At 42.9% G+C, this 18,796-nt stretch overlaps 1 protein-coding gene across 12 annotated transcripts in view; it reads left to right on the top strand.

Annotated features, from left to right (window-relative positions):
* AKAP13 (A-kinase anchoring protein 13) overlaps positions 1-18,796 on the top strand; it is a 1,236,163-nt gene that overhangs the window by 772,247 nt on the left and 445,120 nt on the right. For 4 of the 12 annotated variants that reach the window (XM_085644481.1, XM_085644477.1, XM_085644478.1 and 1 more), the window contains exons 13-14: positions 1,187-1,240; positions 14,945-15,007. The exons of 4 other annotated variants lie outside the window; for them this stretch is intronic. In XM_085644481.1, the coding sequence (XP_085500607.1) occupies positions 1,187-1,240; positions 14,945-15,007 (117 nt within the window). The remainder of the gene's footprint in view (positions 1-1,186; positions 1,241-14,944; positions 15,008-18,796) is intronic. 4 more of the 12 variants (XM_085644484.1, XM_085644479.1, XM_085644485.1 and 1 more) reach the window with 2 other exon arrangements.

Here is an 18,796-nt window from a genome sequence, read left to right as displayed (position 1 = left end):
CAAACACCTCTTTAGCCGAACCAAGCGGATCCACCGGGCATCGGTCATTTCCTCACTAAGTCCGCTGTCGATTACGGGGATAAAGAGGGATTTTGAATGAAAACGGCATTCCCTGTCCGGGAGCTCCCGGCCGGAGCTCCACTCTGGGCAGCCATCTTGGCTCGGGACTTGGCTTTGCATAAAACTTGCCCGGCTTAACAGAAGCAATGTGTAAAGTATTTATGCAGCACTTAATAAAATGAAAACACAACACACGAACAATTCCACACCAAAATGGCGAAAATCCAATTAGTAGAACCGGAGATATGCAGTTTAAAAGATTTAAGGTAGGTATCGCCTGAGAGCACAAAGTGCCACTTGCGGTTTTCTAGTTATGTGAGACAGTTTGAAAGTCCCAAGTTCAGACCAACCGCAATGAGGAGTTCTCTTTGACAGTACATCGCAAAAAGTTCAGTTAGCAGTGGGAGATGTTGCAAGTAGCAGGGAGAGTGTCGCGGGTGGTAGTCGCTGTAGCGCAAAGAGCTGGCAAGATGTCGGGGGCAGTTGTCACTGTAGAACGAAGACCTTGTCGGGCGGGCTGCCGATGCTGTAGCGTGAAGTGCAGATCGTGCGTTGTTGGCTGCTGTAGGGCAAGGGGTCTGATTACTGGAGCTTCAAGTTTTTGGTAAGCGATAGCAGCAAGATCTTGGCACAAACGGGCCTGTCCAACAAGTAGGCTGATAAAGTTTGTCAGTTGGTTAAGAAAGGTTCAGGATGAGATTGAAAATACGTTTCTCTTTCTAGTTCAAAAACCATTGTTCACTTTCTGGTCTGGTGTGAAAGACAATATTGTTTGTAAATCGTCAAAAGTAGTGCCTTTCAATAAAATTGGCTGGCAAAGTGATAACTTGCTTTTGTGATGAGCTCATGTTAACTGTTTAGTCTGCCATTTTCATACATTCTCTTGTCTACATTGTCTTTAATTGTTGAATGTGAATGTTTATATTTTATGGATAGCACAGAAAATGCTATTAAAATGCCTGTTGCTATCTAAACATTTATTACTGATACCTTAACTGGGCTATCATATTTAATGTTCATTCATAGCTAGAGCTTCTCTACCTAAAGTCCTTCAGCTGTTATTTTTTCAGTGACTTTTTCATTTTCTTCTTTGAGTCTCTGATCACTGTTCATGATTCATTTTCAGTTCAATGCGAATTTTCGGGGATGTTATAAGGAAGTCTCCAATGCATAGGAGAAGGTACTTTGTTCACACTAACAGACTAACCATTTTGCATTTCACAGTACACTAACATCTCCTGTTTCATAGTCGCTAAGTTGTTATTTGATTAAACCTTGGTATACTTATAAACACAGTAACATCTGTCATCAAGTGCTTTAATTTCTGTTACAAATCCTTATTTGTTGCAGTTTGTAACTCAACCTATATATGTCATGTAATCAATGGCAATGTATATTCCTGATACCTTATGAGGCGTTTGGCACTTTCAAGGCTGTGTATTCATAGCATGAGGATTTATCTGGATTTCCACAGACCTGTCCTTCTGAGTGACCAAGAGCCATATGTATTACGACTGACAAACTAAAAAATGGCAGTGCTCAGGACCTCCTCATTCATGGGTCCTCTTGTGCATTTTGGACCTACCAATTTCTGAATCCCATTATGCATTTTGACTGGATGTACGTCGATCCTTCATTCCTTTACCTTTGTCTAGCTCTTTTGGATGGCTCACACCAGAGAACTTTGTTCAATTTTTCATACAGCGAAATTAGTCATAAACATTTTAGAACTGATAAAAGGAGAACTCTTGTTAGTTTCATTGATACTTGTATTCCAAACACAATATCCTTTCAGTATTCAACAGCCTATATATTTGGTAGCAGTTATATAGCTTAGCTCCATTGAGTGGTTTCCATATGAATTTCCTTCACTTAAAACTGTTTTTCTGGGAATGGCTATTTCTTAACCTGGTAGAGATTGATTGTTCAAAAGAAAAAGACCTGTGTTATACATCAATGACAATGCTCGTGTTTGAACTGTTTAGTTAAAAATGTCATGGTTAAAGATTCCAAGTTTATGCTTTTCATTCACCCTATGCCAGACCTTAGGCTCCACTTGGGCAAACACGATAACTTATTTCCTGTGCTCAGAGTCATCTATAAGGAGGTCTCTGGTTCTGATTGTTTGAAATCTCAGTGGATTTATTCATGAATGTTATCAGTTCTGTAAAAACTAGGCTAAATCTTTTCACCTGACCCGTCCATATACATTTTACATCTGAGCCAGAAAAATATATGGATGTCAATTAATAAAAAAGCCTGCAGTAGTAGAAATGACATGACATATGGCCAGGTGTTCCCGGGGATGGGGAATATCCTGGTGTAATTAGTGGAATCCACACAGTCACCGTAGAAATAAAGAATTACCAGAGGAATCTGGGCCCAATCCCCCAAACCCTCCAACCCCAATAATTTTTTCAGTTTTCCTGGATTTTCGCATCAATATTGGCAAAATCTGTGTGTGAAAATAAGCAAATAAGCATGATCTCAAAATTCCGATGTGCAGTTTCCAGCCTAATTTCTGATGGGTCACTCGTAATGGGGACGAAAGTCTACTAAATGATACGTTAAAAAAAAAAAAGACCTCATCCACTGTTTCTTGAAAAATAGTAGTGCTGCTCAAATAGTTAAGATAGTCTTGTCCCAATATATTATTTGTAAAAGTCTTCACAAGGCACACACCTTTTTAAAGATGTGAAACTTTCACTGCAAACATATATAATCATAGATTATATATTTTTTTAATTACATATGTTCGAGGCATATGAGCTGTAGATCATATGCTGTGCATAGTTCGCTATTTAGTGTTGGGTACGGATGTTTGCACTTTGTTTTTCTTCGTAGAAGTCTTTCCAGTCACGAGATAGGGGACTCCTCCTTTCGGTCATATTGTGCATGGGCATCGACTCCATTTGTAGATTGTGTTTTTCCGCCATCGGGTTCGGACATTTATCGTTACGCTCCGGTTCGACATCGTTCCTTCGGTTCCCCTCGGTGCGCAAGATACTCGCCCTCGACGGTATTGTTTTAGATCGCGTCTCCCTTTCTATCGCGCATCGTAATTACGTAAAATAGTCTTTTGATCAGGAAGTTCGTGAAATGCCATCTGGCCTACCCGTGTCGGTTCGACCTGCACTCGATGGAAATAATTCCCTTCAAAGTCTGCCCTCGGTGTCACGCGAAATACCCGCGCAACGACTCACACGAAGTGTGTAATCTGTGTTTGTCCCCCGAACACAGAGAACAAGACTGCGACGCGTGCCAGTCTTTCCGCTCCAAGAAGATACTGCGCGATCGTTAGGCTCAACGTCGAGACATGCAGAGCCAGAACACAAGCTCCATTCCGGACATCTTCGGTCAACATTCCTGCGAAGAGACCGGTGAGGCCATAGGAAGCGAGGAGGAGCAGGAGTCGATCGCTATCTCAGAACTCTACTCCGACCAAGAGGAAGATATCCCACAGGGTCAACGTACCATGAGTACAGCTCCCCCTCGTCCCAAGAGACAGTTCCAAGTTAAAAGAAGGCTCCGGTCCAACCCGTGCACTCGGGCCCCGGTCGGCTCTGAGATCACGCTTCTGACGCCCCGCTCTCTGGCTCAGCACCAAAGCCTTCTAAAAAGCCTTCCGGCTCCGAAAAGACTCCCTCCAAACAGAGTTCGAGCCCAGACCTTCGGGGTCGAAGCACACGTCCGGCACCGACCCCCACCATTTGGCCCCGAAAAAATCTTTGGACCTGAAGGCATCAGCGGTTTTGACTACGGCACCGAAAACTTTGGTGCCAAAACAGACAGACGTGCAGAAAACAACTGCAAAGCGCAGTTTCGAGGCCCCAACCGAAAAACCGGATCCGAAACAAAAGATTATGTATATCCATCCACAGACTGGGCCATATCACCACTAAAGTGACTTTAAAGAGAAGGGCTGATGCAGGAGAAGAATATCACATCCCTTTAAAGAAGAGATCTGTTGGAACTAACCCTTACCCTCCTCCTCTACCTCCACCTATTCTTCCTTTATCACCACCTTCCCCTCAGCTTCAACCAATTTCGCCTGAACATTCTCCACCACATACACCTGACAACCAGGATGATGGGGATGATGATCAGGATAGGGATGAGGCTCAGCCATTACAAGATCCATGGGACTATTATAACACCAATTTGCCCACGGGCAATGATCCCGACCTTTACCCTACCAAACCCTCTCCACCAGATGATAGTGTAGGCTACATTGAGTTACTAGGTAGGGCTGCCAACTACCTTGGGGTGCATAAGGAATCAAAACTCATTGACGCTTCTGGGAAAAGACTAGTTTCTCAAGCAGCCAATTTCTGGCGCTTCACCAACACTCAGGCAGTGTTATCGTGATACGACCGCACGCACTGAGATGAAATGGAACAACGAATACAATATTTTCCCCCGGAACACAGATCAAAAGCACAAGACCTGATTCATGAAGGGCAACTTGCTCTCTAGATGCTGCAGACACTGCTGCTAGAGCTATAACCGCTAGTGTCCTTCTAAGAAGGCATGGGTGGCTCCGTATATCTGGTTTTAAACCTGGGGTTCAAACCTCCATGTGGAATACCCCATTCAATAAGGAACATCTATTTGGCCCAGTGGTAGATTTTTCACTTGAGAAATTGAAGAAAGACACTGAGGTATCCAAATCCATGGGAGACCTTCAGTCCACACAGGGTTGTGCTTCCTTTCTATGCTCCTTTAACCGAGAGGGTTCCAAAAACACCTCATCAGAGGCCACCTCCACATATAAGGGCAATAACCAACCCTCTTCATTCATTCAATAATCTTTATTCGGATCTAAAGTGTCAATAAAAGCACAAACAATTCTGACAAAGTTAATCACTTAAACATTTACATAAAAAAATATTATCTGGATTTAAAACATACATCAAAGCTTTAGCTATATAAAAAAGAAATCGATAAGTCATCACAAAGTTGTCACAGGTGTATCAAGTTATATATATATATATAGCAGCATCATATAATAAAGTGCCAAAGTGCAAGGTGCAGATGGTTTTGGGGGGGAATAGTTGCGGGGGAAAATAAGCTATTGAATTGAATTCCAAGCATAAAACTCGACAAGTTTGAATATCATTCAGGAACCAAAGAGCATATTTCTTTGTCAGCATAAAACCAAGAAGTGCATATAGTACAATCGGGTACACTTATCGGGGGTTCATGGAAGCATGTGAACGAATAGCCATTTTAAAATAAGTACAAATACGAAGTGTTACGTTTTCCCCATTAAGCTGAAGGATAGTCCCGTAGGCAACCTTCCACTGGCCCTAAAAAAACGGAATCAAAAGTTGCTTACTGTAGTTTTGATAAAAATTACAAAATAACAGAAAATGCAACATGGATTGCTTACCTAAATTGCCGCAAGGGCAAGGCAATTCCTCAATGTTAGGCTGCATGCCTAAGGGGAAACACAACAAATATTTTAATGTGCCAGATCTAAGGCGGAAGAGCAAACTTTGTTCCCAGCGGGTAATATCTCTTAAAAGGTAACTAACTGGTAAATAAGAGGGAGGGCCTCCGTCGTCTACCATTAATTTATAACGTGTGACGGATACTTTAGAGAGCTCTTGTGCGTATCTTATGTCCCCATAATATTTATATATAGCTTCTCGAATAGTATTTTTGCTAATTCCATCTAACTGGTCTGGTTTATGAAAAATGTGTCCAAGATTTACTCTAGTTAAACTTGCCCTCACTTCTGCAAGCCACGGTATATCTCTGCACTTGTCGCATTTTAAACAGTTGACTATAATTTCCCTGGTTAGTGAGGCTGCCGGATTTTGCCAAATCTTCAACCAGAACAGGGCAGGGCGGAACCTGATATAATCTTCTAGATAAAATAATTTTAGCTCATTATGGCAGACAAAGGATGAAGAAGAGATAGGTATCCCCAAAATTCTCCTACAAAATCTATTTTCTTTGACCTGGACACTTTTGGAATTTATAAAGCCCTAGATTTCAGCCCCATATGTTATAGTGGGTACCCACTGTGTTATATAGATTTTGAGTAGAGACAACAATACCTCAATTCTTTTCGGTTGGGAGAGATTTAAAATCGAATTAACTGCCTTTAAAATTTACTCCGACCTTAGGCCAAATGGGATGCCCAAGATCCATTGTCTGAAAATAGTAAACCCAAATATGGGAAAGTGCGTGCTCATAGCAAGGTTTCAGAACCAGAAATAATAGCATTAATAAGACATTTTTTAGGACCGGAACACATTAAAAAGTTTTCTTAAAATTCGTACAATGGTTCTGGCCATTCATAAAATCGACAAAACCCCAAACTAATATACACAGTGCATTGGGTGTACGACCCATTAAAACAGCATTGTCCGCATATAAAAGGGCGGGCAGTTTATTACCATTAATCATTGGGACATCTGTAGTCAGTTCAGACAGCACATTATGTAGCTCATTGATATATAAAATAAACAAGAGTGGGGCTAAGACACACCCTTGTCTTACGCCTCTTCCGACCACTATGTCCCCTGAAACTGCCCCCTTCCGTGCTTATTCTCACCCGTGCCCTTAGGTCCCTGTGTAAATATGCTAAAAAGTGCACTATATCCTCATCCAACCCGTAGTTTAAGAGGCATTTCCAGAGTTGTGATCTATTAACAAAATCAAAGGCCGAGGTAAGGTCCATAAATGCTAGGTAGATTGGGCCGTGTTGAGCTATGGTGTATTTACCTATGATCAAATTAAGGTTAAGACACTGGTCCACCGTTCCAATATTGCTTCTGAAACCTAGCTGGCATCTATTTAAAATGTTTTCCTCCTCAGCCCAGTTTCTGATTTTGTTAAATAATACCCTCCCCAATATCTTAAGGGTATTATCAATTAAAGAAATTGGTCTATAACAACTCAGGTTGTATCTGTTTCCCTTTTTAAAAATTGGAACGATAACAGATGTAGTCCATGTATTGGGGATTTCAGTTATTGTCAAATTATTAAAAACATTAAGTGAAAGAGGGTCCCAGAACTCTGACCTAAATTTTATAAGGTCAATGGAGAACCCATCTGGGTCAGGGGCCTTGTTACCCAGACTTCGATCAATAGCATTCTCAACCTCCGATATTGATAGTTGAATTCGGGTGGTAACGAAATTATCGACGGTATCTTCGCACTGGGACGTAGCAGCATATATATTGGAAAAGTGGGCTACCCAAGCTTTACTCGTTATGTTACAACTTAACGGAGTGAGTGTATTACCCAGTGATCTCAGTGACTTGGCCGCTGTCCAAAAACCATTTGAGTTACTAAATCTTGCAGCACAAGCCAAGTTGTTCTATTGTTCTTTTTGGGATCTCGTCTTTCCTCTGCTTAGTCACTCTTTTGTAAAGATGCCTCAATGATCTAATGAGGTTAGGGTCCCTAGGGGAAGCTGAGAGAGCATCTCTGAGCTCTCTATTTGCCCGAGAGCAAATGCTGTTAAACCACCTAGGGTTAGAGTTGGATGCAAGTGCAGGTCTTGAGATAAATTTTTTAATGCCTTCGCATAGTTGAACAAAAGCAGAAACTACCTCTGGGTTAGGATCAACAGGTGAAAGACAAGTCTCACAGAGTGATCGATAGGTTTGTAACATTTTTTGAAACACACTACTGTTATCAATACCTTTCCATTTGACCCTTAAATTGTCTGTAGAGGATTCTAGGTTACCGGCCCCTATCTCTTTTCTAGGATCAGGTCTGGGAGCAACCCTAAGTAAAACTGAAATTGGGTTATGATCCCCAAAAGTGGATGGTTTAACCTCTGCTTTAACTAGGTGATCTTCTAGTGTGGCCGTTATAAAACGTAATCTATTGTTGAGGCGCAGCCATGACCTCTATGAGTGGGTATTGGGCTGTCCCCATTGTTTGTAGCTGCGATATCCATTACGTTTGATAGACTACTATTTAATAAATGGTCCAATAACTCAAGCCCCCTTTTGAATGGATTGACCAGAGGGGGGCGGAAGAGAATTAGAATGTTTCCCCCTGCAATCTTTGCGTTAAAATCACCACCCAGACAAATCCCTGCGAGTCTTTGATTTCCTATAAAATTAGGTATATCTGAAATAAAGTTAATAACCCTCTTCATCTAGGGGTTATTTCAGGGGAGGTTACAGGGGTATCCACGGTAAGAGCAGGGCCCGGGGTTCAAACACACACCCCTCCCCCGCCAACACAAAACAGGGACTTGCCTCCACTTCCCCCCCGACTACTCAACACCTGTCGGGGGAAGACTGTCAGATTTTCTACCAGTCTGGCAAGCAATAAGAACAGACAATTGGGTACTCCAAATGATCCATTCTGGTTACTGCCTGGAATTTATCAACATGCCTCCAAATATTCCACCAAAGCCCCACAAACTATCACCAGACCATCTACACCTCCTCAAACAAGAGGTTCAGTCTCTACATCTAAAAGGGGCTATAGAGCCTGTGCCGCCTCAACATCACTGATTGGGCGTATACTCTTTTTATTTCCTAATCCCCAAAAAGATGGTTCTCACAAGCCAATTTTAGATCTCCGAGAACTCAACCGGTACATTCAGTCAGACCATTTCCCCATGGTGACACTTCAACAGGTATTTCCTCTGCTACACAAAGGCGATTTTCTATCTACTCTAGATCTAAAAGAAGCCTAATTTCTTATTCCAGTCAACACTATCAGTTCAGGGTACTCCCATTCGGCGTCTCCACCGCCCCAGAGTCTTCACAAAGTGTCTGGCGGTAGTAGCTGCTCACTTAAGGAGGCAAAGCATTCTCGTTTTCCCGTACTTAGACTGGCTTATCAAAGGCAACAAGTACCAACAATGTCTACAGCTCACTTTAATCACAATTCGGTTACTGCATCAACTACGGTTCACAATCAATGTGCCAAAGTCACATCTCCAACCAACTGATACAAAGGACTACCTAGGAGCCACAATAGATACTCAAAAAACTCTTGCTTTTCCCAGCTCAGCCAGAATTCAAAATATTCAGGCTTTAGTTCTCTGCTTCCAATCCAACCATTGGATTCCAGCTCGAACTTACATGCAGTTACTGGGAATAATGTCATTCTGTATCATGATTGTTCCCCATGGCAGACTGCACGTGCGTCCACTTCAAGAATGCTTAGTCAGTCAGTGGAACCAGTCACAAGGTCTGTTGACCGATCTAGTGTTGGTAAGCAACCGCACTCATCGCTCTGTTCAGTGGTGGAACACACAAAATTTAGACCCAGATCGTACCGACAGCAGACACTTCCCTCACTGGGAGCTCCACTACAATAGCACACACTGCAAGCCTTGTAGAACCAACAACAGAAGTTGCTCCACTTCATGCACCTAGAGCTGCTTTCAATATTCCTAGCACTCAAGGCGTTTCAAACTCTCCTATAGGGCAAAGCTGCCCTAATTCGTACAGACAACATGACAGCCATGTATTACATACAAAAACGGGGGGCGGGGGAACACATTCTCTCCAACTTTCCCACTTAGCCCAAGACATCTGGAGGTAGGCCATCTACCACAAACTTTATCTCCTAGCGGAACACCTCCAAGGAGTCAACAACCAGATTGCAGATCTCCTCAGCAGACAGAGACTGCATATACACAAATGGGAACTCCACCCTCAGGTCCTCCTTCCATACTTTCAACGTTTGGGAGTCCCTCACATAGAACTGTTCGCCACATACCAAAATGCCCAAACTTCGCGTCCAGGTATCCACACCCATTGGCCAAAGGCAATGCACTATGGATGAATTGGTCACTAACTTACTCAAACAAGCGTTCCTGACACTAATCCTAGTTGCTCCCACATGGGCACGTCAACCTTGGTTCACAACCCAATTGGACCTCTCAGTAGTTCCTCACCAGAAGCTACGTCTTGCACCCAATCTTCTCACACAGAGCCATGGCGACATAAGACATATTAGACCCCAGTCAACTCGATCTGGCTCCTGAAGTCTTAGAGCTTGGCTATCTTAATCTACCGCCGGACTGCATGAATATCATCAAATAGGCTAGGTGTCCTACTACAAGAGCCTGCTATGCAGCAAAGTGGAAGCGATTTGTGATATACTGTAATAACAACCTCATCAAGTCGCTTAATGCTTCTGTACAAAACATATGTTATTTGTTACATCTACAACACTCCAATTTAACCTACACGTCCATACGCTTACATCTGGCTGCAGTGGCTGCATACCTTCAGAACCGACAGAATCTATCTCTTTTTAGAGTGCCTGTTATCGAAGCCTTTATGGAGGGACTCAAAAGAGTCATTCCACCTGCTCCAGTGTGGTATCTCAGCGTTGTTCTCACAAGACTAATGGGTCTACCCTTTAAGCCATTGCATAAATGTGAACTGCAGTTTCTCACATGGAAAGTCGCTTTCCTCATTGCTATCACATCACTCAGAAGAGTGGGTGAGCTTCAGACATTAACTATAGAAGAACCCTTTTTAGGTCGAGGACTACCGGTCTGCCGAAGGCAGAACCGGAAGCCGGAAGTCGGAGATTTAATGTTTCCTAGAGTGGCTATTTAGCCCGCCTCTCTTTTTGCTTCTCCTCCATTGGCTGGCTTCCTAAACGGAGGCCAGCCATTGGAGGAGAGAGCCGTCCCTCCAAATAGGCTCCGTCTTTTTCAGATTCAGGGGCGTGTTTCTTGCTGTTCTTTCCACTTTTTAGCAACGCCCTTTTTAGGCGTGTTTTTCTCTCCTCCTGCCAATGGCAAGAGGAGAGAAAAAGAAACACGCCCCCGAATCTGAAACCGCCGCTGCGTTTCTCCGAGGCATTTCTGCTTTGCCTCGGAGAAAGGCAGTGGTGTGCTTGCCTTTTGCTCTGCCTTGTTCAGCCCTGCCATCCCTGTTCACCTCTCTCCGTCCCTTTTTTGACCGCCTCTCCACTCGCCCCTCCCTTCACTTTCCGCCTCCGGCCATTCATTACCAGTCCTTCAGTGTCCAAACGCGCACTCCTCGCCCTGCCTCCATTCACCTCTTTTTCTTTCCCCCTCTAGTCTCACCCCAGGACGCTTCCTTCTCGCCGTTCCCTTTCATGCCTTTACCTTCTTTCCTTTCATGTCTTTACTTTCTTCATGCCCCTCTAGTTTTCTTTCCCCCTCCTTTCACGCTGTCGTCGTCTCCCGATCTTTCCATCTCTACTTCGTTCTCTTCCTTCAGCTCCCCCTCGCCCGCTCACTAGTGTTTCTCGCCGCTTTCAGTTTTCCGGTCTGAGGACTCCAATTCTATGGGAAGGTGAGGGTCCGCCGATATAAGCAGGCAATGAGGGTTTGAGAACAGCGAAGAGCCTCCGAGGGCCTGAAATCGCCGATCCCAGGGGAGAGTCTGAGGTCCCAACCGGGAAAATGCACGCGTCCCTCAGTGGGCGTGGTGAGGGCCTCGCTGTCCAAAGGAGGTGAGATGTAAAAACGGACCCTTATAGAATCTCTGCCACTGGGGAAACTGATGCCAGAAGAGCTGAGCGCAATACGAACCCGTTTTAACATAGTGCACTGTGCTTGATATTACACTTTTCAGGCGCTATACATAACAAATGTTGATGTTACCCAATTTGATGGCACTCAGGTTATTGTCCTCAGAAGGATAGAAGTCTGAGTTAGTTAGATGGTAATTGTTAGCTTAGAACCTATGAGTGTTTTTTAAACCACTGAGTGCAACGAGCTTTAAAGGCGTGTGCTGTTTTGTTTTTCAGTTAGCATGCTCCTGTACCACCCTATGAACCGTACCACCAGTGCTTTAAATGGGAACAAATAAGTGCAGGTACTCACTAAAATAGAGGTGTGGCAAGTGGGCGGGGCTAAGGGCAATATCACCATACATAATGACTTCTGTCGCAGTTGCAGCACATAGCAAAACACACGAGAAATGCGTTTGTCATTAAAACAGATTAACTCCTTACACATAAAGTCAAATTACACCTGAGCACACCCAAGGAGAATCACTATAATCCAAAGGTTTAGTCAAAACCTAGGCAACGAGTGTCCTTTTTCGCAATCGAATATAAAGAAGTTTCCCAATCAGGTCCTGTTGCAGATTATTTTATTCATCAAACAACAACGCAGAGCAGCAACAGCCGACGCGCGTTTCGCCCACTGGGCTTTTTCAAGGCTAGCAAATCATAGTTACGTCTCCTAAGTTGATTAGAGTTGAGAATTGTATATCCATCTTTTTCTGGATTGATTCCCGTTTAATCCGTGTCCACGTTAATCTTCTTGTTGAGTGTTTAAAAGGCAGCCTGGGACACGTTGTGATCGAGCCGTATAACGTGTTGTGAGTAAGGTTCCCCTTCAGGTCTAGGAACCAGGTATCGGACCTTGATAAGCCCAACGATCCGGCACGGAACAGATCACAATTTTTCTCACCTCCACTCCTTACACATAATGACGTATATCTGACGAACGCTGGGAACGTAAATATTGTAAAACTGTGCAATGGCACAAAACGTGCGGTCACGGTGCAGTGCTCGAGTGGGGGAGCCGCAAGAGACTGCGTGATGGGACGTACTCTAGTGCTTAATTTGTAAAATAATAACCGCAGGTGCCCAAGTGTTGCCATCAAAGCTCGGAGTAAGGACTGCCCACACCGCGTAGTCTTGAATCCACCTCATGCCTCTTTCATCCACCCCCAGACACTTTCTGCAGTGGCATCTCGAGGAGAGATTTTTAGGGGGCGCACAAGGGGCCATGGATAAAAGTGGTGGGGCCACCTACACTCACTCTTTCACTACATCACTCTATCACACTACTTCACTACATCACTCTGTTTCTATCTTAATACCTCACAACATCCCTTACTACCTCACTCTCTCTTTCACTACCTCAATCTTTCGCTATCTCACAACATCACTCACTGTTTCTCGATCTCACTACGTCAGAAAATACCTCACTCACTAACTCACTCTTTCACTACCTCACTCTCTATCTACCTCACTCTCTCACTACCTCACTCTCTCTTCCAATACCTCACTCTCTCTATCTCACTACCTCACTCTCTCTCTGCTAATGCAATAGGTATCACATATGCACAAAAAAAAACTAATGCCAATAGAAATGACAATGCCATTTATTTAGGGATACAAAAATGATAAAAAAATAATGAGCAATACCAATAGCTCTACCTATAATATTGCCGAGACCATTGCATTGTAAATGCTGGTTACAAATGCACTTAAACAAAGTGATTCTTCGGACTAATCCTAAATTCCTTTATAAAGTCATTTAGGCTTTTCATATCAATCTGTTGAGTTACCTGTGTCCTTCCCTCAACCAGATTCCATGGCAGAACGTGCTCTACACATATTGGATGTAAAGAGAGCATTGCTTTATTACAAACCTTTACGTAACACAAATCAACTTTCTGTCGCTTTTACTCCACCACATAAAGGCAATCACATATCAAAATCAGGTATTGCAAGGTGGATAGTCAAGTGCATTAAAAAATGCTATGCAAGAGCAAAACTAACATTAACAGTTCCCCCTAGAGCACACTCTAAACTCAAATTAGGGGCTTCTATGGCATAAATGACATATGCAAATCTGCAACATGGTCTACACCTCACACATTCACAAAACACTATTGTGTAGATGTGTTAGCAAGACAACAAGCTAGAGTGGGCCAGGCAGTTTTACGTACACATTTTCAGACCTCTGCAACGTAAACAGGTTAGCCACCACTTTGGGAGATAACTGCTATATAGTCTATGCACAGCATATGATCTACACCTCATATGCCTCGAACGGAAAATGCAACTTACCCAGTATGCATCTGTTCTTGGCATATAGAGTCATATGCACCCACCCGCCTCCCCGGGAACCTATACCTGTTGCAGTAACATCTCACTTATATACATGCATTCATGGACATCTCCCTTTACTACTCTTAACTTCATTATCACTCTCTGTGGGAAAACAGTCTAACAATGGAGTCGATGCCCAAGCGCACCATCACCGAAAGGAGGAGTCGCCTACCTTGTGACTGGAAAGACTTCTTCAAAGAAAAACAAAGTGCAAACATCCGGACCCAACACTAGATGGCGATCTATGTACAGCATATGACTTTACATCTCTATATGCCAAGAACAGATGCATACTGGGTAAGTAACATTTTCCTTTTTCTTAGTCACTTACCTTTCTAAGCTTTAAAATGCTCATAATATGTTCAGTCACAGTTCTAAAACTATGCTAGTATTCAGTGATACACTTTCCAGAAAACCTTAACCCCAAAACTCCAAAATGTGTGAATTTTTCAAAGTGGTCCCCTTACTTAACTAACCCATTCCTTATTTGACAATTCGGAATTAATGCAAATTTAAACATGATTCACTGGTAACTAATTAGGACATCAAATGTCAGTTGGCTAAAAGTCTGCATGCAAATTCCACCTGGAACAAGATTGGTTTTGGGTGAGTCTGTGTTCTTCGATTTACCTTAGTAACGCCACAAAATTAATTAATTTTTTAATTTTAGCACCATATAAACTCGGAGCTAAGACCTGTACAGGCATTTTCCTTTGTTTTATGATGACATGTTTTCTAAAATGTGACTTTTCCTTCAAGGCTAACTGATATATATACTATATACATAAACTTTCAGTTACATTTTGCTCAATGTGCGAATTGTAAATTTGTTGACTGTTTGATATTAAAAAAAAGCCTTTTAGAGATATGTCTTCTACAAAGCATATACCACATCCTAAATTTAAAAATGTAATATATTGTATAACAAAGATTTAATGACATACTATGCTTCTTCTGTTTTTCGTCACAAGTTGTAGTACATACCTTACATATATTACTGTTACCAGTCTGTATAATAATACAATCCCATTTTCCTTCTCTACTTTAATGTTCCTAGTATGAGTTGGTGCCCCTCTGATGCAAAAAGTGTGCCATTGGGTGGTGAAATTAATTACAGAAGGTATGTTGGCACCACAGTAACAACTAGCGGGCATTAACAGCTGTACTAACTCAGCCCTTTTTTGTTGGTGGTTGCTTTTCTGTTGCCGTTACGGCAAAGAATGTACATTGCTATTTGTCATTTGTTTACTCCTATAGAAAACCTACTTAATACGATAAGGCTAATCAGTCATGCCTAGCATGCGCAATAATCATTTTTTCGGTTCATACAGCATTACTGTTCAGTGCTTCCAAATATAGACTTGGAATACTGTGTTTGAAGATTAACATTTAGTGACAGATGCCACTGTTCTGAACCAAGACATTGTTATTGTTTCCAAGAGTTCTTACATTTGGATTGATACTTCTACCTGCAGATTCCTCGCCTTAGAATATTCCATAGGCAAACCCGAATGGATCTAGAAAAGTTTTCCAGTGGGCCTCAAGATGGCACTGTGCAGCTCGTCTCTTTCTCTGTCCCACCTCGGAAGTGATGGAGTCGAGCTGCATATAAGCACCAACCCTGCATGCGGCCATAAATTCCTTTATATCAGTGACTTCCAACACAGATACCAAGTTCTGCACCCAAATTAGCCAGCCTCCCGATGACTCCTAAAAAGAAATCCAGTGTTCTAGAGAACGCTGTCCCCTAAAATTCCAGGTTTCAAACCATGCATTGATTGTCTGAAGCACATTGATCTTCACAGGGTGTTTCTTTGGTGTTTGGGCTCGAAACACGACCCAGTTATGCAATAGGTGTGCTCTTATGCATCCAAAGGCGATACGGAATCAAGAAATTAAGTTGTAGGTCATTAAACAGAAGAAGTAACGACCTTCGTGTAGCTCTCACTCCAGGTCACAGGTGCAGACTTCGTCCCACTTGTGGGGCCATTTCTCGAAGAGCTCACTTCGCAGTCACTGTCCTCCGGTAAGTACAAATCGAAGTCCAAATGCAAGCACAACAAGGCAAAGAGGAAATTGACCCCATCCCACCACTCTGTGTCCACGGTGATACTGCACATGGGCATCAACTTCTTCTAGATTGTTTTCTCTTCTCCATCTGGTTCGGACGTGTGTGCCTCTGCTTCATGTTTCGATTCTGGTACGATTCTTAGGTTCTTTGCTGTCTTCGGTATTGTTTTGATCGCTCTTTTCACATCTGGGATGCTTTAGAATTTTGTCAGCTTGGCCTTTGACTGACCGCCCTTCGAGGTGCTGCTGATCTCTGGACTACTCCCGTGTGCACTCGTTTCCATGGAAGATGCTCTTCTGATGGAACACACACCCTTCAGATTTTGGCCGCATTGGCATGCAAGATATCCGTACACTGATCAACACCTCATGTCCAACTTCTCTCTTTAGCCGGATATGAGGGAGATCAGGGAGACCTCGATAAGAACCCCCCCCCCCCCTTCTTAACTCCGTATTGGGTGAGGTCTCCTCGAGCCTCGTCCAGCAGGTTCCCTGGAGCCTAAAAAAGAAAATGGAAGCAAAAGTTATAAAACAAAAGAAGGGCTACCGTTGTCCTATGAAGGCGGAGTGGAAGGAATCTAGAACCATTCAGGTGGAGAAAACAAGATCACCGGGTGAGGAAGAGGAGAATAAGGAGATGAAGATTAAAGGTGGGGCAAGAGAGACCAGGAAGACGCAGGACGCACGCATCTAACAACAGAGTGGTCAGAGTGCGTTGAGAAATCCAATGCAAATGGACCCAGGAAGGAAGACGCTGTACCTGAGGTCACAGGGCCTGACTGAGCCTCGGAAGAGTGGAGGGTGGAGTGGTGGTCACCCGCCGAGTATGGGCACAAGCTGCCGGCAACTCAGGAGAGGTGCGGCAGACACGGTACCTGGGTCAGAGGCAGAACCAAATGGGTAGGGTCGAGCTGGTTGTACTGAAACGAGGGAAGGGGAGGACGGAACTGGGAGGTTGTGGCATTCGTGCACACTTCTTTCCTCACTCGTTCAAACCATAATTTCAGCCTGCAGAAACCCGCATAGTCCCCACACTGTTGTTTACTTTCTAACCCTATACGTCTGAGAAAAGAATTTGACCCGAAAGTGGGTAACATGATTTATTTAATTGAAACCATTTCAGGGTTATAAATCCAAATAGCTGACGATATTACCTTGGAGAGAAAGGGAATAACAAGTGGAAATAGTAGGAAATGTTTTATTCTCTTTCTTGCTCTTTTCTTTCCTTAACTTGTTCCTATATAAATATATATATCTTTTTCGTTTATCAATGTGCCAAGGTAGTAGGGCTCGTGCTATACAACGGTGTGGAAAAAGGGTCCTATTCTACACAAACCAAAGGAAAACTAATTACTTACTCCTACGTTGTTTATTTGTTTTCTGAGCCTCGGGGTTGCACCCTCCTGGGCGAAGTAGACTGTCTAGAAGAAGAAAGAAGAGAGAGTAAGTTGACAGGAACCACTGACTTCAACTCTAATACATATAAAAACTATTAAAGTCAATAAAATTCACCAACATTAAGAAACATATTTAGCGTACTCGCTTCTTTTTCCGCCCATCCTTCCCACACCAGGATCTGACTGCGACGCGTGTAAGTCCTTTCGGTCCAAGAAAACCCTATAGGATCGAACAGCTCGCTAATTGGAAATGTCTCCCAGAAGCGGAGATGACACTCCCGCCATTTCTGCGAGGAGCACACCCAGGAGGAACCTGCTTCAGAACAGAAACTGGGGGGGGGTCTTCTCTCCTGATGAAAGCTCTATCTCCAACATTGAAATCGCTATGGAGATGCGTAGTCTTCGATCCGGTCAGCGTGCGAGTACTATGGCCCTGAAAATCAAGATAGCGCTATCCCCCACAATAGAGGGGCGTCCCCCAATTCGCACTCGGAAAACAATTTATAATTTGATGTTCGTTCAAAAACAAAAGTCAGTTCCTTGGTTATATTCAATCAATCTTTATTGACTTTGTTCGTAGATGAGCTTTCATGTATATATGGTCATTTTGTGATTCAGAATTATTAACCTGGTGTATCCTGTTACCCAATGCATTTCGGGCCACTGCCCTTCATCAGGGGAATTACTTCAAAAATTTAAAAACATTCAAACAATCAGTTGTGGCAAAGGATATAATCTGATTTGAATCACTAAATTAACTAGTGCGAAAAACTAAAAGTGCCGCATGCCAATAAAATAGATAGTTGAAATGAATGTGATTATGAAAAATAAGAAAGAAAAGGGAAAAGTGGCGCAGTTAAACACTCGTGGTCAGAGTGAAAATTATCAATTGTGATGTGCGGTAATGAAAAATCTAGTGCGGTCAAACACAAGCATCGTAATTCTTGTTAACTTTATCCTGAATTAAAGATAGAATCTGTAAGCAAGTGAAGTGCGAAGTTAATAAAAAGTGCAATCAGTATGAAACACTGTAAAAACTGAGTAAACCACGTGTTTTTAAAGCTTTACATCACTTAGTAAATGATCATGGGATGGTTGATGTATGGGGTAAGTTAAACCCTCGGGATCCGGGCTATACATTCTATTCTTTTCCCCATAAAAAACTAGTCCGCTTAGATTATTTTTTTGTCTCAACCAAATTCTTGGCAGGGGCTTCTGCTCAAATATTTCACCGGATTTCATCTGACCATGCTCCAATTGTTTTGGATTTGATTGCTTTAGATCAGAAGGTCTTACCTAAGCCTTTTTCTTTTGACAGAAAACTATGTTTAAATGAGGAGTTCAGAGAATATATGATCCCCTGGTTGAAGGATTTTTTTGATAATAACAGGGAATCGGCTCATTTTGCAATTATTTGGGGTTCGTTTAAAGCCTGTTATCGG

Source organism: Triturus cristatus, chromosome 3_1 (genome assembly GCF_964204655.1).
Source record: "Triturus cristatus chromosome 3_1, aTriCri1.1, whole genome shotgun sequence".
Taxonomy (NCBI): domain Eukaryota; kingdom Metazoa; phylum Chordata; class Amphibia; order Caudata; family Salamandridae; genus Triturus; species Triturus cristatus.
This window is presented reverse-complemented; position numbering and strand designations above follow the sequence as displayed.